The sequence below is a fragment of the Pelmatolapia mariae genome, linkage group LG4 (genome assembly GCF_036321145.2).
Source record: "Pelmatolapia mariae isolate MD_Pm_ZW linkage group LG4, Pm_UMD_F_2, whole genome shotgun sequence".
NCBI lineage: Eukaryota > Metazoa > Chordata > Actinopteri > Cichliformes > Cichlidae > Pelmatolapia > Pelmatolapia mariae.
In genome coordinates, this window is record NC_086230.1 from 11592714 (window position 1) to 11611301 (window position 18588).

At 38.6% G+C, this 18588-nt stretch overlaps 1 protein-coding gene across 1 annotated transcript; it reads right to left on the minus strand.

Annotated features, from left to right (window-relative positions):
- Nucleotides 1-6: 6 nt before the first annotated feature.
- baiap2l2a (BAR/IMD domain containing adaptor protein 2 like 2a) lies at nucleotides 7-18179 on the minus strand. The gene is made up of 14 exons (XM_063470556.1): nucleotides 18126-18179; nucleotides 17602-17677; nucleotides 16432-16518; nucleotides 13333-13394; nucleotides 13143-13214; nucleotides 12475-12552; nucleotides 12221-12352; nucleotides 8118-8216; nucleotides 5388-5457; nucleotides 4290-4503; nucleotides 3429-3494; nucleotides 1725-1835; nucleotides 463-501; nucleotides 7-88 (listed from the first exon to the last, which is right to left on the minus strand). The coding sequence occupies exons 1-14, from the start codon at nucleotides 18177-18179 to the stop codon at nucleotides 7-9; spliced, it is 1242 nt and encodes a 413-aa protein (XP_063326626.1).
- Nucleotides 18180-18588: the final 409 nt, after the last annotated feature.

Sequence of the window (18588 nt, forward strand, 5' to 3'; positions counted from 1 at the left end):
GCGATGTCATCTTCGATATAAACGTGGAGCCGATCGGTCATTGGTGGACGTGGGCTTCAGCTTAACCGTGGCGAACGGATTGGTACCCCTGCAATATACAAGGAGATAAGGGCAGAGGAAAATAAAAGTTGGGTTGTATGAAGGTTATAACCGGAGAAATGAGCATTACATTTCGAAAACTGTACAAACATCAGCTCACAAACCTGAAATGAGAAGGATAGTCATGGTTTTCCAAATGCTGCTAACTAAAATGGTTTCAGCACTAGAATGCACTTCAAACTCTAATGGAAGCAGTGCCGTGCCATTTCAATCACTGCCCTCAGCTGTTGCTCTCCGATTGTACGGGTTCGTGATACACTTCAAAAAAATATCATTAGCTTTTTTAGAAGAGAAAGCAAAAGTGCTCCATTTTAACAGCCTGCCTCCACTTTCAAAGCAAATTTGAAATTATATTATTCTTACTTTGGGAAGAGCTGCGGTCGGGAGTCATTCACTTGCGATCTCTGTCGAAAAAAAAAAGGAAAAAGAGAAAACATGATGAAGAAGGTACAGTATGAGATAGTGAGAACCATTACAAAACCACAAAACAAAGACACATGCACTAATGGGAGCTCAGCGAGATCAAGCTCTTGACCCTCTCGCCCTTTCTTTTTCACTTGGTCCTCCCACAAAGGGGCTGATTGATGACCTGTGTCAGGTTGCCCCACACGCACTTGGCAGTGGGTCCACAGTTGACACAAAGTGCAAAATTACATTTTTACAGTAGTGATAGACTGCAAAAACAACAACTGAGAGCAAGCAAAGACAATCTGAAAATATGTTTTAAGCTCCTGGCACTCAAATTATTTCTGCATGTTCCTAAAATGCAAATGCTATTCAGAGCACTTTCTGATCTCAGTAGCACCAAAGTGAAAAGGTCATTTCTGGAATTATTTCCAGATCACGGCAGGGTGCTAAAGAGGAGCAAACGAGGAGCACACACACACACACACATGCACACAAACTCCAGGCTCACATCAGCAGCTCGAGCTTCCTCCCCGCATCCACCAGAAAGAAGGATGTGGTGTCATTGAGAACAGCACCTGGCCACAGTGCCCCTGCTGGACAGATGGGCAAATGCCACATTTGTAGCAAAGGTCTGCAAATATCGCACCCCATGAGAAGTTCCATCTCACTTGCCTATCTTAATTTTCTCCATTATCTTTGCACTCACATGCAGTTTTACATGTTCGCTGAGTCCCACACTTTTTCACAGTGTGGTTTTTGAATGATCTTTATCGTTAATAATCTGTGGGCTGGTGGTTAGAACTTTGTGGTTTAAACTTGGGTTAAGACCAAATGAACCACATATTTGTGGGAAAAGGATGCACACAACTGTGGGAAAGATTGATTTTTGCAAGCGGGCAAATAAGAAATCATTAATAAATTATCAGCAATTACACATGCGTTTAATATGACACCACCCGACCAGATCTGTACAATTCACAGTGGATCGGATATCGATCTATAAGGACTAAGTGATGGAAAAAAATAACCATTAGATAACTAGTTGTAGCGTAAATCTCTTTTACAAAGACTGCAGATGATAGATGATAGGACAGAGGATTGACTGATATTCTCCTCGCTGGTTATTAATAACTGACTGTCATACCTTATTTTCTGAATTAGACATGTTTGAATTCATAGGGTTCATAGATGGCGACTGTGGTTTATTCATAGATGGCGACTGTGGCGGCGGTGGTGGTGGAGGAGGGGGCGCGGCCCCACTCTGACTGCTGACTCTTGGTTGGTCGGGCAGGCTGTTCATGCTGCTGTTGCTCCTGAGAGTTGTTCTACTGAAATTATACAAAAATTAAAATTAGTTTAGAAATACAAATTTTTTAAAAAGCACCTGGACTTTTTAGGTCCTATCGATATAAAACCTGGTATTGGTATCTCAACGATACTTTGTTTCTGTCCTCCAAGTTCAGGATGTAGCCCACTGAAATATGTTAAATAAGTTATCAGACTTTGAAAGATGTCTATTAATTTTTGTGTTGACTGCTGCGTATACTTCATTTATAGCTTGTAGCACATTTAAACCAAGGAACTTGACCCAAAGTCTGCAGTATAAAACATAACTACTAAAAAGTCCAGTTGCCTTTTTTAAGCTCTTGAGACTACCACAGAAATACAGGATCTCTGTTTTTATACCCAACACCTGATCCCTTTCTCTCTCTTATTCACAAAAGCAGGTCTTACTTATTAGCCGAGGGATGGATGGATTGAGTTTTCACATGAGATGCACGGGCCTAGCTTTGGTGCAGTTCACATTTAGCTGTGGCAGACTGTGTGTCCAACTGAAACTGAAAAAGTTTTACTTTAGCAGCTCTTGCTGAATTTCCCCACAGCAATAGGTCACCCAAATATTTTAAGTAGTTCACCTATTATTTCAGACCATGAAGTTTCATACTGACCCTCTTTTAAATATGTTGGCCCCAAAAACAATAGGGACAGCCTTGGGGCAACCACATCATGTTTTCTGCATCACGTTTGAAGGCAAACATTGTGCATGAGGTTTAGTTTCCATCCATTATTACCTGCTACTATTACAGAAAGGAAAGATATACTGACTGAAAAGCAATAAACGCGAAGCATCCTCCATTCTGAGCAATACGTTGTTTTTGTCATGATATAGTAATACACTTCTGTAACAACTACCGATTATAGCAACATGACGTGACATTTGACAATAAGAGGCACCGCTTGCCACCAGGGCTGATATACTTTAAACTACAGCAGGGCCAAAGTTTGCAATGACACTGGGAAACAGACCTAAGACCTTTCTAGAACTTCATTCGTTCCAGCTATAAGTAGCAAGTAGGATTGTGTTTAAACAAACTTATTAACAACAACTAAAACCACCCACACCCACTGAATATGAAGAGGAATTATACTTCTGGGAATGAAATGAGACTGAAAAACAAGGAAGACGAGACAAAAAAAGGAGACAGTGATGAATGGAGCAAATAATTATGATTTTGTATAATGCTAAATAGCTAATTAGTGCTAGTCTAACCTTGAATGTAGGAGTGAGAGACACTTGAATAATGTAACTTCCACTAGCCCCAAATTATGTTGTTTACTTCGAAGTTTAAGCAAGTTGGCTGGGTATCAGAGTCTGGACAGCAGGAGTTAACTTGTTAGTATAGCTAGCATGCTGAAAGAATGCAGATGCTAGTAGCTGCAGTATTAATACTTCAAAATCAGTCACCTCGATCTTGGGCGTTTTTACCATAATGCACATGCTCTCTGCCAGTTAGAGTAATTCTTTTACCTGCTGTTTTATAGGACTGCTGGTGGTGTCAGATTATATATAACATAATGGAGAGAAAACTCTAGAACTGCTGATCACTGATGATCAGTCAATTTAATGAGATGTTTATTACCTGGGGGCGGGTGACACTGGTGGATCGTCCACTGCTTCCACAAATGAGGCTGGAAACCATCCTTGACTGAAAACAAAAGGTGACAGAAAGTAAAAGCTACAGTTGTTAAGTGTTAAGTGAAAGAAATACACATGTAGGAACATGTAACGACTTGTGAGCCTTTTAGTACAAGTGAGTTATGCTTTTAGTAGTTTTTATCGATGCTAGCTGTGTGGTTAATGCCAGTCAGTCAGGTTGGAACTTTTGCCTTTGGGTATCATCTCTGTTAAGTACAGACTAAATATTTAATTTTGTTATCTTTGTTTCATTCAGTGCACTTTTTTCATTTTTCTTTTTTTCTTCTAGTCTAACATTTTATTCCTGTATTTTCTATTCATTCATATGTTGGCATAGTGAAACTGATCCTTCTTAACTTTAACAACTACTGCTTGCACAAATTCTAAGGACCACACATTTTCTCAACACAGAGAATGTAGAACTGTTCAAATTTGTTGAACTTACATAACAAAAAGCAGTAGAACAGCAAAATATATACACTGTGTGTTCTGATAAAAGATTTCTAGGTAGTTTACAGACAATCTTGATGAGCAAGTAGTTATATGTAGCAGAGCTATGCAAACAAATTAAGATTTAATGTGTGTTTGGAGTTTGCTTTTGCTTATTTCTAAATGGGCTAGAAGGGCTTATGAGGCACTATCTCTGTGTCTACAAATAACCCCATTCATTTTGTACTATGCTAAAATTATTGCTTTTTTCTTATTAAACTGGCCTATGTCATCTGCAAGCAAATGACAGGAACAGACACTTTGCACATCCACACATGCAGTCTCCACGCAGTCACAAACTACGATTTTTTTTTACCGTGGGCTGTTGTCGGCACGTCCAAACAGCCAGCCGTTCCTGGGCTGTTGGACCAGCACATTAATTATCTGTCCCCTGTTGAAGGACAGCAAGGTGGGGTTGGAGCCAGCAGGCTGGTGGGCCACCCGGGCCTTCATGACTCGTCCTCCACCACCACCACCACCTCCTGCTGAGTCTGCTCCAAAGCGAAAAATGCTTCCCTGTGGAGACGGGGCTGGAGGAATGACAAATGAAACACAAAGGTACGAAGAGAACAGTTTGTTAAGCTGATAAACTTTCTTTGCAAAGAAGAATCTCTGGTGAAATTATTAATTAAAGAATATTAATGACTAGATTTTTTTTTGTGTGTGTGTGTAACTCAGAGGGTTAGGAGACTACTAAATGTCTTACTCCAGGCGCAATGCTTTTGTTTTAGCAGCGGGGTAATTCATTGAATTATACTGAATAAGCTGATGTTATTTTCCCCTCCAGTGAACACTGGTTACAGCCTACATTATTTCGCTACTGTTGTTTATGTTCTATTTTGATAAATCATTACTCCGTCTATTTTTACTCTAAGCAACCAAATAATTAGACTTTTTTCAGCTGAAAGTACAAATGAGGAGCCATGAACGTGCACGATGTGCAATGTTATTAAGAGGGCAATAAACAGTTAGAGAAAAAAAAATGATAAAAACATCTGGTAGCCGTAAGCATAATAAGCACTGATGAATAGCCATGATGGGATGTGAATATTTAACAGACAAGCATTAACGTGACGGAAACACATTTATTTTTGAGTGGAACTAAACATCAGATCACTGAAATGGGTTTTTCACGGTGGCTGTGGCTCAGGAAATAGAGCGTGTTGTCTAATAATCAGAATTTCGGTGGGTTCTCCAACCATGTGTGTCGAAGTGGGTAAGATACTGAACCCAGAGCTTCCCCTGATGCATTGTTTGGAGTGTGAGTGAATCTTAGATTGATAGTGCTTAGGCGTAGATAAAAGCTAGAAAGTAGAAAAGCACTATGGATCATAAATGCATCACTTGAACACCTAAAAAGCTGATGTTAAGTCTATTTTAAAGTATTGTAGTTCTTTATTAGTCCGCTACTCACCTCTTGATGGTATTTTGCCGAGGGGCATCTCGTCTCTGCTCCTTCTGATTTCCTCCTCCCTCATTCCCACCTGTATGAACATATAACAAGCACAGACTGAGACTATATTCAAATCTGTTGTCATTTTACTATTCATGTAAACATGAGGTACTGCTGTTGTTTTTGTAGGAAAGAGTAAACTAAGAGTGGACTAAATAAGCTTATACCTGCTGGAATTTCAGGTACAAACAACATTTCTATTAATCTCAGAATCAGAATACTTGATTAATCCCGAAGGAAATTATGGATCTGATATCCAATCACTAATCTCTCAAAGGTTTTTGAGAATCCTCTAAATCAAACTATACTGACAGCAATAATTGGGGTCGTTTCAGTCTAAGCTGACCTTCCACAATAAAAAATGAATACTCTGCCATTTGTGTCTCTGATTGGTAGATGACTAATTTTCCTAAGAGGAAACACCGCCCACGTAGACTGACAGGATTTGAGGTATGATGCATTTTTTGCATCTGACTGCTTGAGGGGATGTAGATGACAAATTTTAGGCCTGGTAGCCTTTCATTTCACGTGCAGTGAGCTGAAAATTGGATGTTTTATGTAGACTTTACCATGTGAAGTAAAGCGAAAATTAAAATGATAACTGACCTGTCTTAATGAATCTTTCATGTTAATTTTATACATTTTTTTAAAGTTCTCCTAGGTTCTCATTAATATTATGCCCATGTTTCTTTTCTACTGCTGTGGGAGCTTTTTTTACTTGTTTTGCTCGATATGTTCTTTGTTCCAATCACTTGTACATACTGGACTTTTTTATTACAAACCCAGTTCCAAAAGTTTTGGGAGGTTGTGTAAAATGTAATTAAAAACAGAATGCAATGATTTGGAAGCCCGTGCTGTATTCACAATAGAACACAAGGTGAGATTAAATTGCATAAGTTTTTAGAAAAAGATTTTGAATTTGATTGCAGGAACATGCCTCAAAAAAGGTTGGGACAAGGCCGAGTTTACCACTTTAGCTTCCTCTTTTCTTTTAACGACAGTCTGTAAAAATCTGGGAACCCTTGAACACAAATACCCACAGATTCTCAGAATCTTTAGAGAATAAAAAAAACATTATTCTGAAATTATCCCACAATTTTCAGATATATATTTTTTTTATTTACTGATTTTTGTTTTTTTAGAATTATAAACCTCTGCCATCATTACTTCTGAGAAACTCTGCCCCTATAAGATGTTGTTTTTTTTTATATCCATTCATGTGACTGACCTGTTGCCTGTTGACTTAATTGGCTGATAAATGTTCCTGCAGATGTTTTGTCGCAGTACAGCGTCATTTTCTAGCTTTTTGTTGACCCATCCCAGACGGGTTGCTTGTCGTTAAATTCAAGATGAGATAATGGTAAATTTTCTATGTGTATTCTGTTCTATTTTGGATAAAATATGAATTTCTGAGATTAACAAATTATTGCATTCTGTTTTTGTTTGCATTTTACACTTTACAGTTTTGTTTCCTTTTGGACATAAAAAACAATTAAGTATCATAGCATTTCTGTTTTATGACTTCACTGCCCAGAAATTATTCATTGTGGCATTTTTGAAATTACAGTTGTTGAGTGTTCACTATTTCTTGTGAAGGTAGTTTACATGTGATAGCAGCTGCGGCAGATTAGTTTGCACCAGCAGGCCAGGAAACAGCGATTTATTTGAGCTTAAAGGAATAGTTCCACATTTACTCACTGATTGTTAGATGAAAAGATTTATTGCACACTACAGCCAGCAGCCAGTCAACTTATCTTAGAAACTTGGAGGGAACAGTGTGGCTCTGAAGTCCGTATACACATAGATGCTTTTTTTTTCTTTTAATTTGTCAAACCTGACTCACAGGCTTTTCTCTATGATACACTGGGATAAATCCCTCGTCAGACCAAAACAAACACTGGATCAATGCTAATCCTCTGATTGTTATTATGAAAGGATATGTGGGATATTGTGGTTCACTGGCATGTCGCCTTCCAATGAGGAACAGACCAGCAGGGTTTATCTCAGGGACATCTTTGGTGTTTACTTGAATAGTAATTACAGCTGTCATTATAAAGAACAATGTGGTTTCGATTTGTGCAATTATCTTTGGTGGTAATAAATCACTTTAGAGACGCAGAGAACTCAGAGACAGTAAAATGTGCACATATTTGAATGCTACACAGGGTTCAGATTCAGATAGCTTTAAAAATGTGTGCCGCATTCTTCAGTTTATAACTTTATCCCTCCTCTGAAGGTTTTCTGTAATTGTGCCTTATGCTCCAAGTGTGATTCATTTGGAAGATTTCAAAATCAATCAATGCTAACCACCAGAGGGCACTCTGGTAACAAAAATGTTGTGCTTTCCCCCACAATGGTGTGCCTTGGGTCTGATGTTATGAATTTCTCAGTGGAGATAACTCACAGCTGTATCGCAATTGGATTTCTTATCTAATATTTGGCTCATGAATTCAGTTCTACTCAACAATGCAATTTTTAAACTTTCAAGCGGTTTTCAATTTTAAATTTCCCAAAATAGACTTTAAAGAGATTCACTCAGTTTTCCACCCCAAAGACAGGATTATACCCCACACAGCTGCATATTTTTGGAGTTGTGGAAGTTTCATATGTCACTGTGGCTCCAAACCTTGCATAAATAATTCAGTTGCTAGGGTGAGTCACTGATATAGACACACTTTCTTCTGAACTCACAATGTTGTCCAAAGTTGCAGGTCTGTGGGCCTCCGGTCGTCTGGTGGCATCAACCTCTTCTGTCCAGGCAGCAGCTTTCTGCTGGAGAGTACCCCCGTTCTGCAACACATCGTCATCAACACACACACACACACACACACACATGCAGATAAATATTTTTCCCCATTAGTAAGTGAGGATTAACACAGTTGCGAGCTTTGGTCAGAGCAGCTTATTTTAATACTCATTTGGCCAAAAAGAGGAAACTGAACACAATCTTCAGAGTGGTGCTATTACACATACCATTCGTACAACTTTTGAAAAAAAAAAGTAGGTTTAAATCAAAGTAGTTTTATTAATCTTGCCTTACAAATATGCCACCAGCATGCCTTTCTGTTTACAAGACCGAAATCTGTTTCATCTGGAAAGGTTAAAGCTGTGGCATTAAAAGTTTGTGAGGAATTATCCCATTAGGCAATAACTGCCAGATGGGGCCAACTTTTTGAGCATAAACGATAACAAAACAAAAAAAATAAAAATCCCAACTTCTGATTATGAACTCAGCAAAAACTTTTGAGTCTCTGAACTCGATATTTAATTTCACATCTTATTTACTACAGCTTGATGTTTATTTTGTAAATCATGGCCCCATTTTCGGTAAAATAGATATTAATTCCAGGAATGCTTTTGGGAATTCCCTGCGATTGGTTAGTTGTTACTGAATGGCTGTGCAGTGTCTGCATTTTCTAAAAACCAAGTTGGTGATGCCCGAAATGTTTGACTTGAAGCTTCAAGACAAAGGTCCACATTCGCTACATCTGTGCTTTATATACAAGCTATGTTGCAGACATAGTACACCCCAACAGGAAAATCCACCACACCTACCATGTAAGGCGCACAGGCACAAGGAACAGAAAAAGGAGCCCAAGAGATTGGGTATGTTCCAAAAGTACCTCCTATCTCCTTTTCTAACCACTTGTCCTTGACCTCGATGACATTTTTACTGTGGTCAACGACAAGCGGTGGGTAGGAGAATTCGTATGGACGCTGGACATGAGAAGAGCGGTTTGCTGAGCATCCAAATGACCCTTGTCTCCTAAAATGATGTGAGGTCACTGTGTTGAATCAACAGTGTGCAGAATATGAACCACAGAACACACGTCTTACTTCGCCACAACTTGTTCTTAGCCTGAAGCTTTAAAATGAAAATGACGTGAAAACTAACACTTCATCAAAAAGGTCGGAACTTTAAAGAGAGAACATATAGGGCCAGATTTACAAAGAATATATGACAGCGCAAAGCCTTCTCACACAAAAAGCTTTTGGATTTACTAACAGTTTTGTGAACGTCGTGGATATTTTTGTTTTTTGTTGTTTTTTTGTGTTTTTTGGCAGCTGGCCTGTGACGTATGTATGATGTATCTGTGACATATATTATGACGTACGTATTTGCAAACATGATTTACTCATATTTGTGGTGCATTATTTATTGTAAATTGCACAAAATCTAACACAAATAAACCCTAATGCCTGTCGTGGATGTCGTAGTTGCTTCTCAATGTCTTTATGTGGAAAAAGAGGGGGGAAGTTATCAGGCCAAGTGTGTTATTAGTATGGATGGATGGCTCAAAACTTTGGTTCTGTCCTAAAACTCTTGACTCATAATTCACCCTGAATAATTAGAGTCTTATTTCTGCTTGTCAATAATGCTGGTATTGTAACACAGCAGATCAGAAAGAGCTGTTTCTCAGCAGTGCGCACACAGCGAGTGATTTCTCTCCACTGAGTCTTTAATAAATAAAATTGAAATGTCTGTCAAAAGCTTTTTGCAGCTAATAATGAGATTATGTCACTATGTTAGATGAATACTCAGAATGTTACCTTCGTTAAGACGGGGCAGCTCAAATTCTGATGGTAAATAACATTTGGCATTCTTCTACACATCCTATAGGTCAGCCGTTCCACACAGATTTCAGTTTTATACAGTGTAATAGTTTGTAATATTGCAGCTCTCCTCTGGATAAATCCAGCTATCCACCTCAGTCTCAGGACTTCAAACCCAGTGCCAAGTGGTTTCTAACAGAAGAGTTATCCCTCATATCCTTCAGACTCCTCCCACTGATCTGACCTGCCTCACTGGGTTCTGAGAGTAGAAACTATACATGCGCCTATGCACTGTAATATTTTTGTTAGTAGGCCTACATTACTCTCCCTCATGCTTCCTCATTGGGTCTGGGGCTGCTCTTGGTAGAATGCTGGTTAGTACTGCGAGACAACAAAGACAGCATCATTTAAACCAAACTAAATTCTACGGACACTTGAACGCACTTTGATCAATTAATATAGCTCATAATCTTGATTTAGAAAGTTGATATATGTTGTGTAAGGCAACAACGGGACGAGAAGAAGATTATATTTTACAGCAGTGTGATGTTCAGAGTTCAACTGTGCATTTAACAAGGCTTGAAATGGGAAACACAATTATAATTCACATTTACATGACATGCAGCACATTGACAGTTTTGTCCGTTGCTGTCACTTATGGGATGGCGTTTTCTCCTCTCCTTTCATAAAGGATGGTCCCAGTGTTTTCTGTGCTAAAGGGGGTAATAAAGGAAGTAGTGGAGCTTATTTCTTAGGCACCAGGAGAATTGGAACATTTCTTATTATGTCTGCCACACAGACACTTACGCATCACTTCACTCAGTTAGGAACCTTCCTGAGCAAAATGAACTACTGGAAGGTATCAAGTGATCCAAACAACAAACTTTCCAGATCAAAATCTGATCAGCTGCAATGAGCCTGTTCCACATGGGCCAAACCCTCATAGGACCTGAAGGATCCACTGCAGCACCCTGGTGCCACTAAACCCACGGGCCTCCTTGTTCACATCATGTTTAAGCTGCTTTGGTGGATTTTATGCTTCCCTCCCCTTGAGAAATAATCTCTTTGCTTCTTCTCCTTTGCTCCTCTCTCTCCTCTCTCACTAGTCTCCCCCTTCTTCCTCCGGTATGTCAGGGGGAGTAATTGATCCTTTCCCTGCCCCTATTTAAAGAAGCCCAGGAAAAGGAGTTCTTTGACTCCCAAACAAAACAGCTCTCTGCTATCCCCACACCCTTGATTTTTCCTTTAGGGATTGAAGACTTATTTTGTTTCTTTCTTTGTTAGCTTAGATTTCTTACCATATTCGTATCAGGAAGGAAGTTCTGGGTCCTTTGTCCCAGGCACCTTACACCTTTTTCCCCCATTTATTTTGCCAGGGCTCAGGGCCTATAGTTGATGTTTTTTCTGTTTAAGTTTTTCAGTTTTCTGGTAAACTAAAACTCAGTGTGGCATCCTTTTTCTTTTTTACGTCACTAAAATAAGTTGAGCCTCATATTTTTGCGGCAATAATAGTAACTATAACTGTGCTCCTGTCATGTCAAATCTATAATTAAATTGCATGAGATAATCTGTGGTTAAATAGTAACTGTGTCTCTGTTGAGCTCCGGCTTCATTACATCTGCTGATTTAATCTGACTTTCATGATTTTGATCATTCATGAGCATCTTTCCTCAGATTCTTTCTCTGTTATTCATCTACTCCATTTTAGCATCTCTTTGAGCAGCTTTCAAACTGCTGATCGTAAAGGCATACAGCAGAGTGGCCACACCTTACTTGCTTATTCTCACATGACGGTAAGATTAGTTGTTATGAGGTCATATTTAATATGTTGCAAGGGTATGTTTTGTACAGTAGTAGTTATTTATCTATTCCTGTTGTAGCATACATTATAAGTTCAGAAGGTTCAACCAACATCAGCTCAACAGGAACAACTAACATGAAATGTTGGTAGAGCAGTATCATAAAAAGTGAAACAAATATCATAAAAGTGAGTCCAGAGTTCAAAGACACAACCTGCAACCAGGCTTGCTGTAGGAAGGAAACCTGCTCTTGAACTTTAAAGGTCCGACAAATGGTTATAAAACAGGATGACCTCACTCTGGGGAATTATATCTTATATTTTATCTTATGTTTTCCTGACATTCATTAGTAAACTTCATCTGCGAAGCGTCTCCAGTTAGTAAGCCAAAGTGAGCTATAAATATTAAATTTACAAATGCTATTTGAAGTAAGTTGTATACCTTATTCATGAGTTTGGTGAAGGACTCTATCAGGCCACAGTGCTTTTCTGCCAGGAAGCGGTATCTTCTCTCTTCCTCCTGCAGAGCCTGGTTATGGCTCTCCCTGAGGAAGTCCGCATACTCACTACCACCCTGAGGATACGCCTAATTGACAGAACATGGATACAGAAAACTGTACAAGGACACATACACAAACAGCAGTGCTGAATTTCTCTCCAGTCTACTGAAAGAGTACAGGAGAGAAACGCACAAACCTGGCTGGGTCTCCTCTTCAGTCTCTCCAGAGCTGCTGCCTGGCTGCGGAATTGCATTTCATATGTTTCCCTGCTGCCCTGTACGAGAATGCATATCACACCTGTGTAAAACCATCTCAATCACCCAGGTATTTACATTAAGTTGAAAATCTATTTGTAGAAGCTACAATTTTCAAGTTATATTAATTTACAGCTTGATGTTTTGTTTTGTTTTTTAAGTTTTGGGCTCTGCTAGAGTAACTTTGTATGATTCACAGTTCAAAATAAGCCTTTTTTTTAAATACTAGGTTACAGCCCTGCCACTCAGTCCATCAATTATGTGAAACAAGCTGGTTTAGTTTGTTGCCTTTTTAGGCCACCCTGGCTTAAAACCAGCTTTCTTCTGACTGGCTGCCAATTGCAAACAGAAGGTTTGAACAGCAGGTGTGTTGGGCGCCATTCACAGCCAGACCTCTGACATCAGACAGATCCAAGAGAAGATAATCTGAGCCGTTAGAGCAGTCTGAAGTCTTCTGGTTCACTTTGACATACACTGACCTCTATTTTTAGTTTTGGCCATGTTTAGCATGACCACCATTGTAAGCATATATAAGAGGGAAAGCATAAGAGGTTCAGTTTACCCTATCCTGTCATACTCTTACAGTCCCTTCTGTTTTGTTCTTACTCACCAATAAGTAATCTCTGTCTAATCGGACATTTTTTTCCATGGAGTCAAGAACCTCCGAACTGAACCAGCGGAACTGAGAAGAGACAAAGAAAATAAAGTTACCCTAAAAACATGAAAAACCAGGAACTTATTCATTCTGTCGTAGTCAAACACTATGATGAGCAATGAGTGTCTATTAATATGTAACTTACTAATCCCTCTAGTTCTAAGGTGAGTCTTCGCTGGCTCTCAGAAACCTGAATCAGGACATCTCCTGAAAGATGAGTGGATTATAAATATATAATATCTTTACAGAACAAAAACATGAAATTATATAATGTGCATTTTGACTTTCAAACTCATCAGGTATCAACAGATTCTAAACCAGATTTATCAGTAATGATAAGCAGGTAAAATACTGTTCTGTTGTTGCTAATATGAGATCAGATCGTCATGACTCTAAAGTCCTTTTTGTGTCAACGATACTGAATGATCTCACAACTCACTATTGCACAAGCGGCTGATTCCAGCTTTGTGTTGCTCCAGCCTAATTTTTATTGTTTTATTAACACAGATTATGTTTTTCCATGTAGGTGCATGTAATAACACGATAACTCTAGCCAAATTAAGGAACTGTATTTCTAAGTCCATTAAAAATAAAGCAGATGTTGACCAAAGTGTTGCACAGCTGATGAGAAACCAACATAATGGCTTTGACAGTATTTTGGGCAATTTCCACTTGTGAATACAGACTGGAGTAAAGCCAAATAAAGACTCGTGAAGGAGTAAGCCAACCCTGAAACTATAAATGTTGACAGCATCAGTCCAAGGCCCATCTTTGACTGTTGACAATTATGGAACTGCCATTATATTAGCAGGTAAAGAAATGCTGTAAGAGTTATTTCATAAAGAGGTGTTCAAGGCTGTACTAACAGTGACTCAGAACAACAATAAGGAAACTGTACTTATTAAAGGAGACTGCTCCAAAAGTACATAGCTACAGTACAATGAAAAGTATTTACCTCCTTGTTCGTTTTTCTCATAATTTTTACACTTGTATTTCTCAGATAATCAAACTAATTTCTATATCAGGCCAGTATAACCCGAGTAAATACAAAATACTGTTTTTATATGAGGATTTAGTTTATTAAGGGAAAATTTTGCTCTAGAGGAATTTTAGCACACTTTTCTTTGCAGAATTATTTGAATTCGGCCACATTGAAGGGTTTTCAAGTATCAATGGTGTGTTTGAGGTCATGTCAAAGCATCTAGATTTAAGTCTAGACTTTGACTGCCTCATCCCCAAACCTTCTCTTTTGTTATTTGTTTGATTTTTGTGAGTCATTCAGAGCTGGTCTTGTTTTTGTGTTTTAGATTATGTTGCGTGACCTAAGAGTGCTTGAGCAGTAGGGCACAAACTGATGGCTGGACAGTCTTCATCAGTTTTTAGGCCAGGCAGGTTTAGATAGCTTTTATCCCTTATTACAGGAAAGCCAAACTCATCTTCCATTGTGGGCCACATACAGGACTGGTAAACGTCCCCCTTCTGTCAGCATGAAGCAGTGTAACCACGTGTTGAATTCCTCAAATATCTTCATCTAAAAAAAACTGATATGCAGTTTCAATTTTACAGCACGTCTCAGGTTTTTTTTACATGATAAAGAAATGCTGCTGTAGTAAATGGAGAAAAAGTACATTATTGGCCAAAATGCTCTGTAATAATCAAACTACATTTTTGCTTATGTTTTAGTTTTATTTTATTTTAAAAATGTATTACAAAAATATAAATTGCTATGGTACAAAATAAAAACGAACTTTTCGGTCATTTAAATATTTGTCTATTACGTGATTACATTGGTGTAGTATTAACGACCATAGCCAATGTCTTTATCAGTAGCAAAAACCTGTAAAACTTTAAAAACTAAAATTAAAAGTCCAATAACCAAAGCCCTATGACCTTTTTCACATTTCAAAAAGCCACCAGATATTGGATTTGGGCCTTTGGTCGGCTAACTCTGGCACCCATGGCATATATTTAAGATGATTTATTTTTTTAAAAAAATCATCATTTATAAACTGCATTCTGTACTGACTCTAGTTATCTCTGTCTAATGATAAATGACATGATGATCTGAAATGAGGTAGTTTGTTAGCTCTGGAAGTTATTTTCTTGCTAATGCTGTTGTGTATATTACAGTTTTCCTAGTGTTCTACTCTTTGTGGCTTTATAAAGTGTTCTTTACCACTTTGTGTGGATGGCTGGTGAACTTTCAGTTTTGACTCTTGGGTTTGAGGACCAGTGTAAGTGATTTGACAGTTACATACATTTTTATACAGTTTCCTTGTTACTATACTGAATTGATTTCTTACAACACCTCTACTTCCTTTTTTATGAATCTCTGCGTAATCGCAATAGCATCCTGAAAGTTTCACAACTGCTTCCTGAGAAACCTCAAAGGCCAGCTCCTGCTGTCAACATTTATTGGAGTGAAGGGTAGGGGATGGACCTAAACACTGATAAGAGCTCTAACCCAGTTCCATCATCATTTTCTAGCCTACTGAAACATTGCAGTACATTCTGGAAATGTTCGACTTATTCAGCTTGGCTGTCACTGTTCCTGAAATTCTTGCTCGGATTCATTTCCTCAGCAGGGAGACTATATCATTGTACAGTGTACAGTAAGAGTAGACTAATGATCCAGTTCCTACAAGGTCTTCAACTCCAACTGTTTAAACTGTCATACCGCTGACATAAAGCAGTTAAGTGAACGGAGCACAGCCCGCAGCCTGTCTTCATCTATTATTCATGTCCCCCGCTGACATCTGACACCCATCTGCCAACATTCTTAACTTACATAAAAACTCCCTGAAACATACATTAATTTAGCTTTGAACCCATCCAGCTGTTATGAATTAGAAATTAAAGTTTAAAGTTCTGCCACATTCTTCAGCCCGACTTGATTTGAGCCCAATGCAAATATTAGGTGAGTCTAAGCGAAATCTTTTAGTCCTTGTGTGCACTGACTGTTGCAAATACTGCGAAATGCAGTGCCTTCAATAATTTCAAACACTATGTTTAACACACACATCAAAGGGTATGCTAATCACACGCACACATTACGCATGCACAGCAATTATGAGTGCAATAAAATGCTGCCTCAGGGAAAACTGGGGTCCTCGCGATGAGGAAAAACATGTTTTAATGTGTTTAATAAATGACCATGAATACATCACAGACAAACTGCTCATATCCTGATGAGGTGCAAAAACGTCTTTGCGTTTCCACTCATCAGCTGTGGATTCTCACATACCTATGGAGCGTGATGATGCCGTGTGGAAAGCTCTCTCCCCAATCTTTGAAAGTGCGCTGAAGTAAGCGTCACTTGTCGCAGCAAGAGCTGAAACACATACACACAAACACACACACACAGCACAGTCGTTTGATGCTTTTCTTTAGCACAGTTCATTTTCCAGATATGGCACTTCAAAAGCAGGTAAAGAGAGCTGCTAAATATAAGAATATGGAAAATTATCCACCCTATTTGTATTCAAATGTAACGTTTATATACCCAGGTCCTCTGCCTGTAATGTACCAAATGAGTGGTTGAACAAAAGTATGCAAAACGGTCTGAGAGTGTGAGACTGGCTCATTTGAATAGTGAAACATTACTGATTGTGCTTTATTACTGTCAGTCTCCATTTTATAAAGTGACGCTGGGACAGTAAAATTAACAAGTTCTAATTTTGTCACTTCCTGGTCTTGGTAAGAGCTCAGTGACATGTTATAAGTTTCAGGCTCCGCCCTGAACACACACAAGAAGTTTACAGCCCCCCTTTGTGGCTGAGAAAGAGACACATCTAAATCTAGTTCTCACGTCTGCAGGACTGTTGATGCACCACTGCTATTACTGATTAATTCTTGATACAATAATTGTGCTGACTACACAAACACATTTAACTTAATATAATGAATATCATTTACATTTCATCATTTTAAAGATCTTCACATTAATGCACCAGCAGTGGGATGAGTGATGAATATGATGTAGGTAGTTGAAAGACAGAGTTTAATCCTGGCTCTGCAATGAGCTCTTCCCTTTCTTACAAGACTTATAGAAAACATATAGAGCTACACCTAAAAAGAATCCAATAATACTGTATTGAACAAAAGCGTCATTGTTCCATTATGTCCATATCAAATATAGTGGTGGAAGCGTGTTTGTCTGCTGATAATGTAGTCATAACAACGTTGGTTGGTTACAGACCCATAACTAAGGCTGTAATAGCGCCAGGATATTCCCAAAGCATATGAACTTTGGAGTTGCACTCAAATAGATACCTGGCAGCTCCCAAACTGCAGTTTATGGCAGTTATAAAGATAGTTTTGCGAAATTTCCCCAAAATAACATTTTAAAAAATTAGCAGCAGATTTTTTCTTTGTTTTTACTTCCATACGTTTGTTCTTTTCTTTCAATACTTACTCTTGAAGGCTTGGACGTAACTGTTCCCCAGTGAAACCAGTTTCTGTAGGCCTGGGTTGAACTCATTAATCAAGCTCTGTTTACAAAAGCACACACACACACACACACACACACACACACACACACACACACACACACACACACACACACACATATGCACAATTACCACAGCTTCTTTTGAGTATTGATAGCCAGAAAAATGTTACGAACCCACTTAAAGAGGAATCAATATGATTAATCTTGAACTCAATTTATATTTATGAGCACGCCCGCTCTCTCTCAACACTGGAGCCTCTGCAACACAAGACTCAAATCTCTGCTGCTATCAATTGAAAGCGAATGCTCGTTGAATTCGAAAATGACTTTCCGAATTCACATCATGTTCATCACGAGTTTTCCACCTCAGTAGCCACGAAATGTTTCCATGTTACAAAATTTGCCCCAGTTCCCCAAAGAATCTCTCGAGAGGAAATCAAGTTTGTTTAATGCAAGTGCGCGGCCCACACAAAGTATCTGTTTCTTACCGAGTAAATCCCCAAGGTGGAGCGATGCAGCTGATCACTATTCATTCCCGACATGTTTATATCCAGAATAGTGCAACTGTGAATTGAATCCAGAGAAGGTCTGCAGGCCTTAAATCTCTCTGAAAAAGTCCCACAACCTCTGAAAGAAATGAGAGTTAGATTGGGTGTGGAGCTGAAGAGCGAAGGCAGCTCAGTGAGGTGGTAATCAACACCGGTATGGCCTGAGAAAGATAGGAGTAAATAATTAAACGTGGCCCAACCATAAAACACACTGACACATGCTTTGTGTGTGCTCAGGTGGGTGTTACCTGAAGTGAATGTTTTATTCAAGACTTTAGTACATATCTGCTTTCACAAAGTGTTGGAAATGATTAAAAAAACTGTAAAATTACACTGTTATTATCATATAAAACCATATTTTTTCAATATAACAGAATAAATCCAACAATTTCTCTCGGAATTT

What these genes read in the sequence shown, in the direction of transcription:
- baiap2l2a (XM_063470556.1), bottom strand. Translation starts at nt 18,179, where the DNA reads ATGTCGGGAATGAATAGTGATCAGCTGCATCGCTCCACCTTGGGGATT. An exon ending in TGAAGAGGAGACCCAGCCAG is followed by an intron (nt 12,353 to 12,474) that starts GTTTGTGCGTTT and finishes GCGTATCCTCAG; the next exon opens with GGTGGTAGTGAGTATGCGGA. An exon ending in CCACCACCGCCGCCACAGTC is followed by an intron (nt 502 to 1,724) that starts GCCATCTATGAA and finishes TTTTCGACAGAG; the next exon opens with ATCGCAAGTGAATGACTCCC.